General features: G+C 48.8%; 2 protein-coding genes and 3 non-coding genes across 5 annotated transcripts; 4 read left to right on the forward strand and 1 right to left on the reverse strand.

The window, feature by feature from the left end:
* Positions 1-106: 106 nt before the first annotated feature.
* Positions 107-2,024, forward strand: LOC125515036 (equilibrative nucleotide transporter 1). The gene is made up of 2 exons (XM_048680450.1): positions 107-775; positions 1,135-2,024. The coding sequence occupies exons 1-2, from the start codon at positions 244-246 to the stop codon at positions 1,857-1,859; spliced, it is 1,257 nt and encodes a 418-aa protein (XP_048536407.1). The 5' UTR covers positions 107-243; the 3' UTR covers positions 1,860-2,024.
* Positions 2,025-3,059: 1,035 nt separating this feature from the next.
* LOC125517727 lies at positions 3,060-3,220 on the forward strand. Its single transcript, XR_007287770.1, has one exon. It is a non-coding gene; the product is annotated as a U1 spliceosomal RNA (small nuclear RNA).
* A 1,870-nt stretch (positions 3,221-5,090) lies between these two features.
* On the forward strand, positions 5,091-5,251 carry LOC125517842. The gene has a single exon (XR_007287842.1). It is a non-coding gene; the product is annotated as a U1 spliceosomal RNA (small nuclear RNA).
* Positions 5,252-13,108: 7,857 nt separating this feature from the next.
* On the forward strand, positions 13,109-13,268 carry LOC125517853. The gene has a single exon (XR_007287851.1). It is a non-coding gene; the product is annotated as a U1 spliceosomal RNA (small nuclear RNA).
* A 287-nt stretch (positions 13,269-13,555) lies between these two features.
* On the reverse strand, positions 13,556-18,049 carry LOC125515037 (cyclic nucleotide-gated ion channel 17-like). The gene is made up of 7 exons (XM_048680452.1): positions 17,696-18,049; positions 16,433-16,928; positions 15,977-16,189; positions 15,556-15,839; positions 15,139-15,250; positions 14,754-14,990; positions 13,556-14,622 (listed from the first exon to the last, which is right to left on the reverse strand). The coding sequence occupies exons 1-7, from the start codon at positions 17,752-17,754 to the stop codon at positions 13,936-13,938; spliced, it is 2,088 nt and encodes a 695-aa protein (XP_048536409.1). The 5' UTR covers positions 17,755-18,049; the 3' UTR covers positions 13,556-13,935.
* Between the last annotated feature and the right edge of the window lie 1,258 nt (positions 18,050-19,307).

The raw sequence follows: 19,307 nt of genomic DNA on the forward strand, positions 1-19,307 counted from the left end.
AAAATCAAGCAAAGAATCACCAGTCGGCACACGGCTGTCAGGGACACAATAAAGAATGCAACATGTGCATCATTACATTAGAAGTCGCATAGCGTAGCGTAGGAGCACGAACCTCCTCAACTACACGAAAGCCCACAAAGCCGGAACTCTCTCTCTCTCTCGAGCAGCCCAAAAAAACAAGTCACCCGTCCAGATCCCCCAAGTCCACCCATCCGAGATCTCCCAAATCCACCCGACCAAGCCATGGCCGGCGGCGACGAGGAGGCCACGACGGCGCTGCTGCCGCCGCCGGCGGGGTCGGCGGAGGCGGAGCGCCCGCCTCCCCCGCCGGCCGACCGGCTCGGGGTCGGCTACCTCATCTTCTTCACGCTCGGCGCCGGGTTCCTGCTCCCCTGGAACGCCTACATCACCGCCGTCGACTACTTCTCCTACCTCTACCCGGGCGCGCCCGTCGACCGCGTCTTCTCCGTCTCCTACATGCTCTCCTGCCTCCTCCCGCTGCTCCTCATCGTGCTCGTCTTCCCCAAGTCCAGCGCCCCGGCCCGCATCAACACAGGGCTCACCCTCTTCACGCTCGCGCTCCTTGTCGTCCCCGTCATGGACGCCGTCTACGTCAAGGGCACCCCGCGCCTCTACGGCGCCTTCGACGTCACTGTCGCCGCCACCGTCATGTGCGGCGTCGCCGACGCGCTCGTGCAGGGCGGGGTCATCGGCTTCGCCGGGGAGCTCCCCGAGCGCTACATGCAGGCTGTCGTCGCCGGAACCGCCGCTTCAGGTCCCCTTTCTCCCCCTCTGTTTTCTTCCGGTTCGTTTGTTTTTGCCCTGTAGCTAGTTTTCTGAATTGCCCCTAGACTAGAAACTGGTTTGGTTGTTTGTTCAGAAATCAGGCAGCATACAGCCTTATCGAGCTGAAGAGTTTGAGAGTATAAACTGACAGTGCAGCAGGTACTATAAAATCTGTTAGAACAACCAATAAGTGGTTTCAAATTTCAGTGGAGCATATATAGATTGTGCTTTGCCGACTTTGGAACTTGCTAGCATCTACTTTGTTTGTCAAAATGTCGGAGGCATATATTAGGATCTATGTGATGGGCTGATGCTAGATGCATTGTTTTCATGATCTGTGTTCCACAGGTGTACTTGTCTCAGCACTTCGAGTGATCACAAAAGCGAGCTTCCCTCAGGACCCCAATGGGCTAAGGCAAAGCGCAATCCTGTACTTCATGGTTGGCATGGTGGTCATGATCATCTGCATAGTGTGCTACAACGTGGCGCGCAGGCTTCCCGTCGTAGTGTACTACAAGAACATCAAGCAGAGGGCTCAGAAGGCGGAGGTGGGCGGCGGCATGACGGGGCCTGCCTGGAGGTCGACGCTGTGGAGCATTGTCGGGACGGTGAAGTGGTACGGGATAGGAGTGGTTCTCATCTATGCAGTCACCCTGTCCATATTTCCGGGGTTCATCACGGAGGACGTGCACTCGGATGCGCTCAAGGACTGGTACCCCATCATGCTCATCAGCGCCTACAACGTGTTTGATCTCATCGGCAAGTGCCTGCCGGCCATCTACCTCCTGCAGAACTCCAATGTTGCCGTTGCCGGTTCGTTCGCGAGGCTCCTGTTCTATCCCCTCTTCTATGGCTGCCTGCACGGACCCAGCTACTTCCGCACCGAGATCCCGGTCACCGTGCTGACCTGCCTTCTCGGGCTCACCAACGGGTACCTGACCTCCGTGCTCATGATCCTCGCGCCCAAGGCCGTGCCCATACACCACTCCGAGACCGCGGGGATCGTCATAGTGCTGTTCCTTGTGGTTGGGCTGGTCCTCGGTTCGTTTGTTGCTTGGTTTTGGGTCATCTGAATGCATGGGGCACCTGCCATCCGCCCGCGTATTTCGTATCTGTGTACCATAGCACGCTCTTCTTGCTGATGCTTCATTTTGCCCACCAAAGGGTATGTAATTTCTCAACTGTGCAAATGTATGTAAATTTCCATTTCATGAAAGGATGACCACTGTTCATATCAATTCCTCAGCCCCCAGTCTCAGTTCCTATGAACTTTCCTTCTTCTTTTCTTCATTTATTGGCACGCCCTGAATCCCATCTCCTACCCTGCCCTCTTCTTCCTCTTCCATGTTCCCTTGCTCCTGTTCCTCCTCTGCCCAGCAATGGTTCAGGAGCAAAAGTTCAGAGCGGATGAATTGATGGATTTCTACAGAGTACGTAGCTATGCTGCAGGTTATAGAGCCGTCTTTGCTTCACTTAATATTGCTACTTATGATCGTGGGAACCATATAATTTTCTAAAGTTCTGTAGTTCTATACCCTTGGTGCTGAGTTCTGATTTTCCTTAAATACTCTCTCTGTACATACATTTGGTCACTTGTAGCTTACGCTTTCTGTTGGCAGTTGAACACGAAGTTGAAGAAGTTTTTGCATATAATTGAGAACTCTCCAGTTTACCCAGTTATATACCCCGTATATGATAGCAACAGGTAAACCAATTTTATGGTATTATGGTTGCATTTCTCAACTTATTTCTCTTACAAGGCGCGTGGCCTTTTCGCAGGTATATTTTGTTGAATCCTGAAAGATCATCATGTAGAGCATATCTTTTCGCCGGAAACCACAGACCTCATGTCTAGATGATAATTGAAAGAAGTGATAGATTTCAATCTTTTGCCATATAACACTTGGTTTTTCTGATGCACATTGCAATGTTCTTTGAAGCTTCCAGTCAGGATTTCTTTGAAGCTCTGACAGTCAAACATCACTATCACAGTATGTCCAACCCCTCCGCTGGTACACGTTGCCACTTTTTGAAGTTCTATGCAAAAACGAGCGTACACACACACACTCTCTCTCTCTCTCTTCTATGGATAACCGTTTTCTCAAAGAAGTGGGCCTGAGCACCAAAACTCCACCAGAATCAGGCCCACGACCTCGCACCCCACAGTTGCAACACCACGGTGCTCTAGTTTTGTTTAGTACCACCTCGCCTGCGGGAGGAGGCTGGGGAGGAAGAGCCAGCTATATAATGAGCCCTCGGTGCACCCTTGCAACATACTTACCTGGACGGGGTCGATGGCTGATCAAGAAGAGTCGTGGCCTAGGCTAGTGGTCCACATTGCACTTGGTGGATGCGCTGGCCTATCATCTCCCCAAGTGAGAGAGTGGACATCGTAATTTGTGGTAGAGGGGGTACGCGTTCGCGCGGCCCCTGTTAATTCTCTAAATCAAATTTTGATCTTTGAGAGGCCTTCTACTAAGTTATGTTTAGTTTTAGTTGCATCAACTTGGCCTTCCAGAATCAGCATGTTGCAAATTACCTTTCAGTTGCCGAGGTGGCTGCTAATTAGTGGAGTATAGGATTGCTTGCAAATGTGGTCTGGAGTAGCGTGCTGGGGTCTGCTGTGCTCGCTGTTGAAGCAGCAAGGGGACACATGTGAGACTACCTATAATGGGAGTAACATAGGTTGCAAAATAGATGATGTAGCATGTAATTAATAAAGAAAGAGAGGCATGTAGTAACATAGCTAGTTATTGTAACATTACACATATCAAAAAAAGATGAGTCTATAGCTTAATAAATGAAGTGATGCATAATACAATATATATGTTACTATCCACTGTAGAGGTAGTAATATAGAGTAATAACATATGCATGTTACTACTCTAAATTACTCCCCACTGTGACTAGTCTGAGACAAGAGCGGGGAGCTCCACTGCTTTTCTTTTGCTTTTTTCGAGAGAGGCGCACAAGCGCACTTTTGGCCCACTTGGACCCGGCCGAAAGTCCACCAGGAAACAGACCCACGACCTTGTGTTTTTACAAGTCTCCATGCAATTTAATTAGAACTCGCGTCCTCCTCCCATGTATATATTCCTAGACTAAAAAAATTATATATTCCTTAATTAATTCTAAAAAAGTATATAATCCTTAATTAAAGCTACTCGGTTGTTCTGAAAAAAGTACTCACTCATTTAAAAAATATAAGGCGCGGTTGACTTTTTTTGTTTTGCTCTTTGACAAAAAAAATTGCAGGGACTGTTTGACATAATTTTAACTATGATTTTCACTTGTAGCATGTCTAAATAATTAGTATAAAGATATACTATAAAATAAAACTAGTTTGCACGACAAATATGTGATACTATTTATACATGCTAGATTCATATAATTTTGTATATATTAGTGATCAAAGTTATGCATTAAAGACCGTGGAAAGTCAATTGTGTTATATTTTGGGAAGGAAGGAGTATTCGCTAGTATGCATCCACAGTAACTTTTTAACTGCATGTGTACCCGCGAAAAAAAAAATCTTTCAGCTGCATGCGATCATCATTGGCTCCAACTTGTTAAATTATTTTTTTGAGAAATCTCGCCTGCTTTATTTATTCAGAAGTAATTGTCATAGGTACAAGATTGGGGTCATGGGGATTGCCCAACCAAACATGTCTACCTATATGTAGATTACAAGCAAACTTGGCGAGATGGTGAGCTTCAAAATTGAAGTTCCTACGCTCGAAAACAAAAGTGCAAGTGATAAAACTATTACAATGGTTCATTATTTCATGTACCAACGCAGCATTGGGGCCTCCTGTTCCCCTATTGATATCATTAACCGCCTCTTGGCAGTCCGATGCCACGCAAATTCTCTACTGTCCCAAGTCATCCGCCAAAGCAAGAGCCTCATGCATGCAAACGTCTCCAAGGTTAAGGGGTCCGTGATCCCATGGTAAATAATTATGGGATCATCATCTCGTACTCTCCTCTTTATATTTATTATTTGCAACATCCTCCACCTGAGCCCACGAGGCCTGACCACCGTGGATCATCTACCCAGCCCAGACAATCCATTTGAAATCAACCTTCTATGCAAAAAACGTACAAACTCTTCTCCCAAAGATCGTTTTCTAATGAACTGTGCCTGAGCACCGAAGGTTCACCAGAATCAGGCCCATGAACTTGCACCGGCTGCACCTAAAAAAAAACCCCTCTGTGTCTTGTTTGTTTAGTACCACCTCGCCAACGGGAGGAGGCAGGGGTGGGGGAGGATGCTATATAGTGATCCCTCAGTGCACTGTTGCAAAATACTTACCTGGACGGGGTCGACGGCTGATCAAGAAGAGTCGTGGCCTAGGCTAGTGGTCCACATTGCACTTGGTGGATGCGTTGGCTTACCATCTCCCCAAGTGGGAGAGTGGACGTCATAATTTATGATAGAGGGGGTACGCGTCCGCGCGGCCCCTGCCAATTCCTTAAATTAAACATTGGACCTTTATTATTGATATAGTACTAGCATTGCAGCTGCTGAAGATAAGTTGTACTAGCCGATGTCTGATTTGGCGTAATATCAGTCGAGCAACAAATGCTCCTAGCAGTACCACAGTGCACCTAGTACCTGAATGAAGAGGAGCAGGGGATCCTAATAAAATTGCAATACATATCAAACGATGAAAGGTTGCCTATAAAAGCATATAGATACCGTACATGACTAGCTAACAAGTAAAGTAGCAGATCGTATACAGCCCCTTCACAGGCAGTCTTTGCAACAGCTCCAGTAGCTTTGACAATTTCATAAGTTAGAGGGAATATGAGATATAGTCTTGGAAGATACAGTACTGAGCAAGAACTATAACCACAAGAATGTTATTGTTGTGCTCAGCAGTGAGTACGAATAGCTGGTATCACATACCAGACTATGATCTGGACATTAAGTAAAGATACATAAGCAGAATAAATACATGAGAAATCGAGATGAGGTGCTTCTAGGCCGCACGGAACAATACATTTGCACTAGTTATATAATTACTGCCTGTCTAGCACGGCAGGAAATTGTGGTAATTTATATTGTGGCCCGCACGTGCCCACGTATGATTTCTGTGGGACAAGTGTGTTTAGCAGGATGTCCACATATTTTGGTTATATTTGGTCCTGCAAGATTTAAAACACTTAGCGTCACACAGCGATGAACGTAGGGTTCAGAGTACCCGTTTCTGTCTTCAGAGTTCACGTGGATATATTTTCTGTCTTCAGAGCATACAAAATTTTAGAACGCCAACTGCGTACGTGCATGACTCTCAATTGCTAACATCCATGCTTCAAGAGTGTAAAAATTAATTAGAAGCATCAGATGCTAGTTTATTCAATGTGTGCTCACCGTATTACAATCTCTAGGACAATAGATAACCTGCAAAATTCAGAATAAGGAAAATTGGAGCTTCTCATAATAAAACTCCTCCCGGCGTGAGGTCCTACCTGTAACTGAAGCTTCAGGTTCAGGGTTCAGGGTATCATCAATTAGACTAGCATAGCAAAATTAACAGCTGAGCAAGCTTTCATTTCCAAAGTGAGCTATACTAGCTTGGGCACATACACATATACGATACCATGTTATGCAAGTCTGAAGCACCCACCCATTGCTTTGACAAACACATTGGCACAACTCATCTTGCAGCAGTGTTCCTACAAGTTAGTACAAAGATTTGACCATGGATGAACTTCAGATGAAAGACGCACTAGTTTGTGCACAACAAGATTATAGTCTCTCATAGTACAGAACTACTACTGCTGCTGCTGCTGCATAATCTGAAAAACATCAATATTAACCCGAGAGGAGAGAACTGAATACATCTTCTAAGACTGCACACATCTCCCTCTGTCAGTTTGGAATCATAATCAGTCCATGGCTTCAGGTAACTCATATCAGCAAGAAAATGTTGTAGCTAGACTACGGGCTCGATGAACTCACACACACACACACACGAGAGAGAGGTTTTGCGCTGCGTGCGACTTGCAGCTTTTCTGTTTCTCTATTTATTTAACAGCTCAAGAACTAACTAACAGATCGATTCTAATCTTGCGCCATGACCAAGCTATGCGGACGTGCCATCCCACGTTCCTTGACCACGCACAAGGCTCCGTCGTTACAACCGTTGCTCGTGCCATCCCACGAGCTAGATGTAGCAATGTGCAAGCCTACCTAACTACTGCTCCGACCAGTACGTGAACACGCTCACGCTACATGGTCAGGTTTATTTGCAGAAAGCAAAAACTACGAGAAAAGAGGTGCGACAGGATTACAACTTTTCCAACAAATCACCACCTAATCCTGTTGCCTAAGATCCCTTCACTTCGACGACACCAAGGCACTCCCTCAGCAAACTGAACCTGACGCACCCTAGTGCTTTAGTGAGGAGATCGGGGAGTTGTCTTTCAGTTCCAACATGATCAACCTGCACTTTTCCATCCTCGATACATTCACGAATGAAATGGAAGCGTATGCCAATGTGCTTACTCCGATCGTGATGCACCGGGTTCTTGCTCAGCGCAATCGCTGACTTGTTGTCAATGAATAGCTTCACCGTCATGGGGCCGCTCCCGGCCAGCTCGCCGTAGAGACGGCTCAGCCAGATGCCCTGGCACGCCGCCGTCGCCGCCGCCATGTACTCTGCTTCACAGGAGGAGAGGGCGACGACTTTCTGCTTCTGCGATGTCCATGTGATTGGGCTGCCGTTGAGGAAGAACACCACCCCAGTTGTACTCTTGCGATCGTTGACGTCGCCGGCGAGGTCGCTGTCACTGTATCCCACCAGCTCGGCCTCCTCCATGGTCCTCTTGTAGCAGCACCCATAGCCAGAGGTCCCTCGGACGTAGCGGAGGATCTGCTTCACCGCCGCCCAGTGCGGCGCTCTCGGCGCTTCCATGTGCCGGCTGACGATGCCGACGGCGTGCGTGATATCCGGCCTAGTGTTGCAGAGGTAGCGTAAGCTCCCAACAACACTCCAGTACTTGGTGACGTCGATGCCGCCGCCGGTGTCGCCCTTGATCAGCTGCAGCCGGTGCTCCATGGGCGTGTGACTCGAGTTGCAGTCCTTCGTCCCTGCCTGCTCCAGCACCTTTTCTGCATAGGTGCTCTGACACAGCGTGATCACGCCCTCACGCTGCTCAACCTCGATCCCCAAGTAATAACTCAGGAGGCCAAGGTTGCTCATGTCGAACAGATGATGCATCTGCTCCTTGAAGCTCTTGATTTCCTTCACGTCAGTGCCGGTGGTCACCAGATCGTCAACTTACACGCCGACAAGCAAGACACCCGCTTCGGTTGTCCTTCGATACACGGCGTGCTCCAGAGGGCTTCGTTCGAAGCCCAGGTTGGTGAGCTCGCTATCGAGCTTGGCGTTCCAGGCGCGCGGGGCCTGGCGCAGCCCGTAGAGCGCCTTGCGCAGCCTGAGCACCTTGTTCTCGTTGTCGGAGTCGATGAAACCGGGGGGCTGGTGCACGTATACTTCTTCGACCAGCTCGCCATTCAGGAACGCGGACTTGACGTCCATCTGGTGGACTTGCCACCCGGAGTGCGCGGCGAGCGCGAGCAGGACGCGCACGGTCTCCATGCGCGCCACCGGAGCGAAGACCTCATCGAAGTCCACCCCCTGCAGCTGCACGTAGCCTTTCGCGACAAGCCTCGCCTTATGCTTCACAATGTTGCCAGTTGGATCCTTCTTGACCTTAAAGACCCACTTGAGCCCGGTGGCGACGTGACCGGGCGGGAGCGTGGCGAGCTCCCAGGTGTCGTTGCTCCTGATCGCGTCCATTTCATCTTTCATGGCGCGCCTCCAGCTGGGATCTCCTCTTGCCTCCTCAACGCCGCCTGGTTCCTCCGCGGCTAGCAAGCAGAGGTGGTTCACCTCCACCTGCTCATCCTCCCAAGCATCGTCGAGCTCCTGCTCCATGTTGGCCATGCGCCTGTACCGCAGCACAGCGCCGACCGCCGCGTCATGCCGTTCGGTGTCATGCGACGGTGGCGTCGCCCAGTTGTGGGCGCGCGGGGCCGTTGTGCCCGGCGTTGCCTGCGGTGGGCTGTCCAGACCTGGTCCTTCGGGCGTGGCGGTCTGTGGTGTTGCGCTCAGATCGTGGTGCCCGCCGGTCGGCAGGTCACGGTACACCACCTCAAATGTGGCGCATGGCGTAGGCGTCGCGTCAGCGCCGCCGCTCCAGTCCCATCTTCGGTGCTCCTCAAACACTACGTCGCGCGTGACGCGCAGCTGCTTCGTCGCCGGGTCGTACACCCGGTAGGCCTTGGCGCCGTCCTCGTAGCCGACGAAGACCATGGGCGTCGAGCGATCAGCCAGCTTGTCGATGCCGGGGCTGAGGCGCTTCACATGTGCTACGCATCCAAACACACGAAGATGATGTACCTTGGGCTTCCGGTTGTGTCACGCCTTGTACGGAGTTCGCCCATCCAGGCTGCGTGTGGACGCGCGGTTCAACAGATAGACCGCGGTGCGCACGGCCTCGCCCCAGAAGACCGCCGGCACGCCCATGCTTTTCAACAGACAGCGCGCCATCTCCACCACCGTTTGATTGTGGCGCTCGACGACACCGTTTTGCTGTGGCGTGTAGGGAGCGGTGGTGCAATGCTTGATGCCGTGGTCATCGCAGTACTCCCGGAACACGGCGGAGTTGAACTCGCCGCCACGATCGGAGCAAAACGCCAGGAGCTTCCTGCCCGGCGTCGCCTCCGCGAGCGCCTTGACCCGCTTGAAGCGCTTGAACGCCTCATCCTTGGACTTGATCACCTCGATCCACATGAAACGGCTATGATCATCGACCATTAACAAGAAATACCTATTCCCGCCCGCCGTGGCTGGTTTGATCGGCCCGCACAGGTCGCTGTGGACCAGTTCGAGCCCACGCTCGACGCGATACTTGGACGCTTGCGGGAACGGGACGCGGTGCTGCTTTCCAAGGGCGCACCCGTCACAGAACTCCTCGACGCGCTCGATCGACGGCACGCCCTCCGCCATGCCTTTCTCAGCGAGAGCACGGAGAGAACGGAAGTTCAGGTGGCCGTAGCGTCCATGCCACAGCCAGGCCTCGTCCTGCATGACGGACAGGAGGCATACAGGCGCCGCCATCTTCAGCCTGATGGTGTACAACCTATTCTTGGAGCGCGTCACCTGTGTGAGCAGCGCGCGGTCGCGGTCGAACAGCTCCAGCACGCCGTCTTCGACCACCGTCTTGCACTCGAGCTCGTCCAGCTGGCCGAGGCTCACAATGTTGCTGCGCAGCCTCGGGATCAGTTACATGTCCGTGAGCGCCCGGTGGCCCTTCTGCCTGCACTCGAAGACGATCGTGCCGCGCCCGCAGATGCTGACGGGCGATCCATCGCCGAATTTTACCGTGCCCTTGACAGACTCGTCGAGCGTGGCGAACAGCTCCTTGTCACCGGTCATGTGGTTGCTCGCGCCGATGTCGAAGTACCACACACCGGCGCCCGCGTCCACCGGCACGACGCGCTCCTCGTTGAGGTTCACCACCTCCGTGGCGCCCGGACTTGCTCCGCGGCTGCCGTTCGGCGCCAGCGCCGCGCCTGTTGGGGCGTCAGCGCGCCCGCTGTTCTCCTCCGGCGCAGCGTCGTGCACGACCTCGTCGCACACCGGGCTAGCAAGATTGCCGGCTGGTCGTCTTCTCCTTGCGCGAGGTGGGCCTCCTCGCTGCCTTCACGCCGCTCCTGGTGCGGCTTGTAGCACTCGCGGGCGAAGTGCCCCCACACGCCGCAGTTGTGGTACTTGCCATTGCGCTTCGGCGCCTTGTCTCGCTCGCCGCCGTTGCGCCCGCCGCCACGGCCACGTCCGCCGTTCCCACCAGAGGAGCTGCTGCCCTGTACCTTGTCCTTCATACGGGCGTGCCACTCCTATTCAATGAGAAGTAGGCGGTCACCCGAGCCGCCGTCGTTGTTGTCCTCCTCCAGGCGATCCTCGACGACGTGCAGCCGGCCGGTGAGCTCATCTACCGACATGGTCGTGACGTCGAGCATGGTCTCGATGGCGATGGCCACCTGAGAGTACTTGGCTATCATACAACTACTCTAATGAATTGTATGTAAGCTGAGAGTACTTGGCTATCAATGGCGATGGTTGATGACATGGACATTCTACCAACAAGACTAACATACAACTTGTTGGAGATGCTCTTACCTGGACGGGGTCGACGGCTGATCAAGAAGAGTCGTCGCCTAGTTCGCGCGGCCCCTGCCAGTTCTCTAAATCAAATTTTGGTCCTTCCTACTTTAGTGGTTCTTTGTGCTGAATTCACGTTCAGTTTCATTTACCACTTTTCGCGCGGCCCCTGCCAGTTCTCTAAATCAAATTTTGGTCCTTCCTACTTTAGTGGTTCTTTGTGCTGAATTCACGTTCAGTTTCATTTACTACTTTATTATCCTGGCCTTGCAGAGTCTGCATATATGGTGTTTCAAATTGCTGACAGGTCACTCAATCCAGTGTGACTGTTTAGAAATAGATAGTGTGATCAGACGCATATGCAGCACTATCTGAAGTCGATGTTCAAGTGGCCTTTACAGTCTATACTTTCAACAAAATAGCAAACCTTGTACTTTACAGGCTCCAAAATGGTACAGACTATGGCTTCAATGTCAGGATTTCTTTGAAGCTCTGACAGTCAGTGTAGCGGCACCCTGTGCTGAGGCACCAAGAATTTTACAAACACAGATACTCTACATCTGAATGTACAATGTAATGATGACTATATTATCTATGTGTACTTTAAACTGTTAAGCATCTCTTGGTAAGGAATCCCACCATGCATTTGGGATTCAGTGTTAATTATAATTCTCGCATCAACGACCGGTTCTGCGAATCTGGATTCCAACTGGGTTACAGTCTCCTCAATGCAGCAAAGAAGACTAAATTGGTAGCAGAGCTAGAGAATCAGTGGCCGTTCTGAATAGAACATTATACTCCCTCCGTTCCGAATTACTTGTCGACTTGTCGTAGGTATGGATGTATCTAGATGTATTTTAGTTCTAGATACATCCATCTCTGCGACGAGTAATTTGGAACGGAGGGAGTACCTTACTCGTACGGTTCGACCGAGAAGCATTTACTGTCGGCAACTCTTTTATGGCCTGAAGCCCTTTCCTGTTCCCAGCCATGACTTTCCCGGCCACCATTCTTATTTCTTAGAGAGACATTCCTCTTGGGTGGAGGGACATCGATCTTCACCATCCGAGTCTTCTGATCTCATGGACGGGGTGCAGGGTTCAGGGTATCATCAGTTAGACTAGCATAGCAAAATTAACAGAGAACCCCAATGTATATAAGGAACTCTTATCTGGTCTGTCCAACAGCTGAGCTTCCTTCCAGCTGACCAAGCTTTAATTTCATTTCCAAAGTGAGCGATACTAGCTTAGGCACACACACATATACTGATATACGCTACCTGTTATGCAAGTCTGCTTTGACAAACACATTGGCACAACTCATCTTGCAGCAGCGTTCCTACAAGTCAGCACAAAGATTTGACATGGATGAACTTCATATGGAAAACGCACTAGTTTGTGCACAGCAAGATTGCGTTCTCTCGTACATAACTACTACTACTACATAATCTGAAAACATCAAAAATAACCAGAGAGGAGAGAACTGAATATATCTTCAAAGACTGCGCATCTGCTTACCTTGTTCTTCCCTTCTTGGGTCCTCGGGGCTCTTGCAGACCTCGTTGATATCGCCAAACCCTTGTGCCACACGTGGCGCTTGCCGTCGATGGGCATCAGAAGCACCTGGCCTCCCGGCCCCAACACCCTCCGGTGGTGCTCCCCCGCGCGGCCATGCCGGCCTTTCACTGCCTTCGTTTCCGCCGCTGCTATGACTGCAGAACTTGCCGCAGTGGATCAGGAGAACCCGTGATGCGGGGGCAGTGGGTGGCCACGAGCGGGGATCTTGTAGTGGCCATGGCCGGGGGCGGGGGCTCCTCTCGGCCATGGCAGGACAGTCCACGTCGTTTCAGCACCTTTTACCCGTGGACGTCCACGAAGATGATTTTTTTTTCCTTTTTTAGGGCATGAAGATGATTTATGTGGGCTTGGATGTGGGTAGCGCTCGCCGCGGACAGCCCACGCCTACCTTCCAGAGAGAGTTTTTCTAATGAACTAGGCCTGAGCACCGGAAGCCCATCAGAACCAGGCCCACGACCTTGCACCAGTACACCACGGCGCTCTTAGTTTGTTTAGTACCACCTCGCCAACAAGAGGAGGCAGGGGAGGGAGAGGTTGCTATATAATGAGCCCCTGGTGCATCGTTGCAACATACTTACCTGGACGGGGTCGACGGCTGATCAAGAAGAGTCGTGGCCTAGGCTAGTGGTCCACATTGCACCTGGTGGATGCGCTGGCCTACCATCTCCCCAAGTGGGAGAGTGGACGTCGTAATTTGTGATAGAGGGGGTACGCGTTCGCGCGGCCCTTGCCAATTCTCTCAATCAAATTTTGGTCCTTCAATGTTCAATAACTGGTAGCTTTCTGCTAAATTCATGTTCAGTTTCAGCTACAGCAAAGTGGCCTGGCAGAATCAGTAGCGTCAAAAAATAATTTGCTGACAGTTTACTCAAGCTTTAACAAATGGAAATAGACTGTGTGATGGCCCGATGGGGGATATGCTCTGCATTTCTTTACACAAAATAGCAAACCTCGTACTAAAAAGACTCCAAAAAGGTACTCCCTCCATAAAGAAATATAAGAGTGTTTATAGATCACTGGTCTAAACGCTCTTGTATTTCTTTAAGGAGTACTTCATACTATGGCTTCAATGTCAGCATTTTTTGAAGCTGAGACAGTCAGTGTAGCGGCGCCCTGTGCTGAGGCACCAAGAATTTTACAAACACAGATACACATCTTGAATGTACAACATAACGATGACTAGAATATCTATGTGTAGTATATAATCTGTTTAGCATCTCTTCGTAAGGTCTCCCACGATGCATTTGGGATTCAGTGTTAATTAGAATTCTCGCATCAATGACCGGTTCTGCGAATCCAAATTCCAACCGGATTACAGTCTCCTCAATGCAGCAAAGACGATTAACTTGGTAGCAGGGCTAGAGGATCAGTGACCGTTCTGGATAGACCATTATACCTTACTCGTAGGGTTCGAGCGAGAAATCTGGCTCGTCCGGCTTCTTTAGTGTCGGCAACTCTTTTATGGCCTGAAGCCCTTTCCTGTTCCCAGCCATGACTTTCCCGGCCATCATTCTTAGAGAGATATTCTTCTTTGGTGGAGGGTCATCTTCACCATCCGAGTCTTCTGATCTCATGGAATGGAATGACTCCCTCATACTCAGGTCCTTCGCCATCTTCCTCCTCCTGTAGCGCCGCCAGGCAGCTTGGATGAAGCACGCGCCCCAGGTTCTCCAATGGTGTGAGTAGTATCGGAAAGTGTGCTGCAACTTCTTGCTGTGCAACCGCCTAAATTGGCTGGCCACAAACTTGAGATCCTCAGCCTGGAGTGAAAAGGCCTCCACTTCTATTTGTGCCCTCACTGTGCGAGTGGATGACGGCAAACTGGCGGTAGGCTTCGGGACAAGAGCCCATCCAAGAAGTTCCTCACCGCAGAAATCACCAGCTTTCAGCGTAGTTGAATTGAAGAAGCCTGTGCGGCCACCATTTGTTGTGGAGCTCTCCAGTTTCCCGCGGATGATGAAAAGCATCTCAGCCACGGGATCACCCTCACGGACAATGTATGTGCCCTTTGTACACAGTGATGATACAAGACGCACACATATGGCATCTAGAAGTTGGTCGTCCATCTGGGAGAAAAAGGGTACCTGAAACCTCACAGTAGAAAGAGAGATTAGCACATGATAATAATAACAAGAAGTCTAGTCCAAAGGGCAAACCCGGAAGTTTCAAACATGCAGTTTTATGTATTTGTAGAAAAGTTTGTAAAAGTATCTACCCGGCGAACAAGATCCAAGCAAAGGTGGCGTTTAATGTCACGCCGTAGATCCGCTGGTAGAACCTGTAATATAGACTCTTCATTCACACCTCGAGTTGCAAGCCACTTGTACTGGATAAATCGTCTAACTCTTTCCCGCAGTTCATCAGGAAGTTGACGATGTCTCATCCACTCCTCAGTATCTCTTTGCTTTAATCTCCACTCCTCAACCCTCACAGTGATAGATTGCAGGTAGGTCTGGAATAATAATAAAAATAATGTAAGATAACATATTCTAAAAAAACAGTTTACATTAATACATTATGACTAAAATGATGAATTTCATGCTCATGAATAACAAACTTTTATAATGTACAGAGCATAATTAAGTATGTATAAAATGTACCTGCACATTTCCAATCAAATGCGCAAACAAGACAAGACCGAGTACCGCCAAGAATATACAGTACAGTGTCTCACCAATGTAGGTGCTCACAGAAAGAGTCTGGCCGTAGCAACTGTACAGAAAATGGACGAAACATATACCATGTTAGAGAACCACTTATCGATCCTGACAACTGATAATGACAAGATTAGAACTTCTAAGTTAATTTTGCAATGTACATTCAACTGGGACTGAAAGAGTAAGATCCGAACACATTTTGTTTAACACATAATGCTCTGAGGTTCTCATCAAAACTTTCAACTAACATAAGTATATAACGATATCAAAGAGCCGCCGATTTTTAAAGGAAACTGCAACCTAAGTTTCCCACTTAGTATTTAGTACCCTACAATATCAAGATGTCCACGACAGAAATACCTTAGATTCTGTAAACCCCACCAAAGGGAATAGAAGAACTTTCTCAAGAAACCCTGAGCAGGCGCTTGATTTGACAGAGCAGGCTGAAACATGCCATAGTCGAAGGTGATGCTGTCATTGCTAGCATTGCAGCGGCTGAAGAGATCAGTCGTACTAGCCCATGTCTGATTTGGTGTATCACAGTCTAGGTACCTAATATTACAATCACTTTCATTCCTGCAATTCATTTTCCAGCAGGCTGTTTGGCGATCAACAGATAGCAAGTACCATAGTGCACCTAGAACCTGAATGAAAAAGAACAGGGATTCTAAGAAATTTGCTACATAAGAAAGAATAAAGGATGAAAACTTGAGCAATACATTTGACTTTAAATTGAACTTCAAGATACGAAATGATGAAAGTTTGCATACAGATACCGTACATGACTAGCTATCAAGTAAAGTAGCAGGTTGTATACAGCCCCTTCCCAGGCAGTCTTTGCGACAACTCCAGTAGCTTTGACAATTTCATAAGTTAAAGGGAATATGAGATATAGTCTTGGAAGATACTGAGCAAGAACTATAAGCACCAGAATGTTATTGTTATGCTCAGCACCAGAATACTTGATAGCTGGTATCACATACCAGACTATGATCTGCACATAAAGTAAAGATACATATTTTCAGAAAATGCCTGGACTGCAACTGCATTGAAGAAAATTATTTGAGTTCAATCTCATCTTACAATTTCATGCTTAATATAGCACATCTGCGTTAAATAAGATCAAATATTGCAAATACTAACAATCACGACAAACGTCCTAAAACCAGGGATCATTACTTCATTAGTACTGTTAATATTCCATTTATTAGAATAAAAAGGAAGACTAGCAAGTTACCTGCGGCAAAGGCAATGCAGCCACCACATCAATTGCAAAGTCAGATCTCAAATACTTCCATGCAATCTCTTTAGGGTCTGTGACAAGGTCTCCTCTTCCAAAAACCCGCAAGGTTGAGCTCGTTTTAACAAAAGCAGTTCTGAACTTCATTATGATGTGAACCACATACAAGAGATCGGCAATTGATCGGAAGAATGTAATGATGATGGTTAAATGTCTGTCTGTCCCAACACAGGAATAGGTGTCGCCATAGACGATTTTGGGCACGTAAAAGTACAGGGGGTCTATAAATAGAGCAAGGAAGGACGAAAAAAGGAAAATGCGGTTCCACATCAAGATGAAGTCACTTGACGGATCGAAAATCTTGTACTGCTGCGCATCCCCTCCCACGAAAATCTTGTTCTTCCCTGAGCTCGCGACGCCGAGTTTACTAGCAGCGAACGCTGCCTGTTTCTGTTGGATCGGTATCGCTGGCTTTGCCCTCTCATCATAGAACCTGTGAATGGCAGCAGCATCACAAAAGATGGCATTTGAACCATTCAGAACACACAGTACATGGAATAGAGCATCTCACTTGGTTGCAATTTCATATTCCTTACTAAGAACATGCATAATAATTTTTTACAATTCAGAAGAAATATTCTCCATTCCATATCAAAAAAGCAGAGGACTACTGTACTTCAAAACAGATTTAGTTCTCAATCAACAGTATTTGTTTATGTGATGCTGCCTTTTACTTTATCCATAAATGCTAAATTCCACCGACCAGATCAACCAAAAAGGGGAAAAGCTCCATGCTAGTACAGCTTAACAACTCAAAAAAATTAAGACACTGCAACTGCATGCTCTTAACGGACTAACGACACGAATCATACTGATGCTGCCGAGCCCCCAACCCCGAAGCTCGCGCCGAAGCACAGTCCTAAATGCTGGATCCCTGTATTTCAAAACGGTTCAGAAGATTACTGTACCTCAACACGAATTGGGTTCTCAATCAACAGTTTTACTTTATGTGATGCTGCCTTTTACTTTAACGCCGACCAGATCAACCAAAAAGGGGAAAAGCTCCATGCTACAGCCTACAGTATAGCTTAACAACTTAAAATTTAAGACACTGCAACTGCCTGCTCTAACAGAATAACGACACGAATCACACTGATGCTGCCGGGCCCCCAGCCCCGAAGCTCGCGCCGAAGCACGGCCCCAAATGCTGGATCCCTGACCAAAAGCAGCAGATCGGGCAGCTAGGCCGCCGCGGCTCACCTGACGGTCCTCTGCCTGCCCAGCGCCATCTCGTCCTCCACCTTCCTCGGCGCAAACATGGCGCCGGCCAGCCCGCTACGCCGACCAGGGGCCCCGCGACCGGCCCGCCATCCAATCCGAGCACCCAAAGCAAGGCAAGCAGCCCTCGATCAGTGGCCGAATCCGGCGGCGAGACGGCTGGTGGCCGGTCTCCTCCGCGTCGGCGGTGGGAGGGGATTAAGGCGGGGAGGCGGGATTTGGGAGCCGGCGGGGCGAGGAGTTCGAGGGGTGGAGGGAGGGAGGCGACGAGGTGGAGGACCCGGAGAAGACGACGAAGCGGAAACTGCCTGACCGTCTTGGGGTTGGTTAATCGCTTTGTCAGCCGTCGCTAATGCAATGGGTTAAAAGCTCGGGGTTAGTTAGTGGTGTTACCGCGGTTCAAATGGTAGGCCAAGTGCCAAGTGGTGGTAAAGTGGCGCCGGAACAAAATTTGCAATATCTTTTCGAGAAAATCTACTCTCTTTCGATCCTAATTAATCATCGCAGCTTTAGGATGCTCCCTCCGTTTCATAATGTAGTGCGTATATATTTTTTGAGAAGTCAAACTTTACAAATTTTGATCAAGTTTGCATATAAAAACATATATATCTTGAATACCAAATACATATTATTACATCATAAGACGTGTTTTCACATTATACATATTTCATATTGTAGATATAGGTAGTTTCATCTACAAACTTGGTCAAAGTATGTAAAATTTGACTTTTCAAAAGATATATATGCACTATATTATGAAACAAAAGGAGTACAAATAAATTAGGTTCGATCGATAATATGTCAGCCCCGAGCTTGACACAAAGATGACATTGCCGTCTGTGGCAGCCCCTTGCATGAAGACGAGACGGAGGTTTGACAGGTGTGTGTGCGGGGGTGCTCGCCGAAGCCAGGAGGCTTTTAAGGAAAATGGGGGATGGTTGATGCAACGATAGCACGACGGAGAGGGCGGGTCGGGCAGGGCAAGGCCATGAGACGATGTGCAGAGCCGCTGTCCATGGGTGACAACGGCAAGCAGATAGGCCGATGGCGGAGGGTGACGAGCGCCGGGTTAGGCTGGGCGAGGAAGAAAAGAAGACGACAATGAAGAGGCGGCCGTCGGATTTAGGGCAAATCGGCCAAGAGAAAAAAAAGAAAAGGGACAAACGTTTTTATAGTGCTCCCTTTGCTTCGGAATACTATAAGAAAGCTGCAATTCCTTTTCTTTTAGCGAGAATAGAATATTGGCCGCATGCAACAATGTATCCATATATGCAACTTATGCATGTCCCTGCTTAAAAGCACCTTTTCATTTTTCATGACACAACACATGTGGCAGCACAATCTTTACTAGAGTCGGTACTGATTCTCAAATGGCAACAGTCGCACTACATTTTTGGAGCCAACATAACGGAAGTCGCTCTCGCGCAAGTAGGAAGATGCGGCTCCCTCCTTGATTTGTACTCCCTCCGTTCTACAATACATGCATTTTATTTGTCAAAATATAAATGTATTTAAACATGTTTTAGTATGTAGGTGCATCCATTTTTAAACAAATTGAAATCAAGTATTTTAAAATGGAGGGAGTACTATGCTG

Source organism: Triticum urartu, chromosome 6, assembly GCF_003073215.2.
Source record: "Triticum urartu cultivar G1812 chromosome 6, Tu2.1, whole genome shotgun sequence".
In the NCBI taxonomy this organism is placed as follows: Eukaryota; Viridiplantae; Streptophyta; class Magnoliopsida; order Poales; family Poaceae; genus Triticum; species Triticum urartu.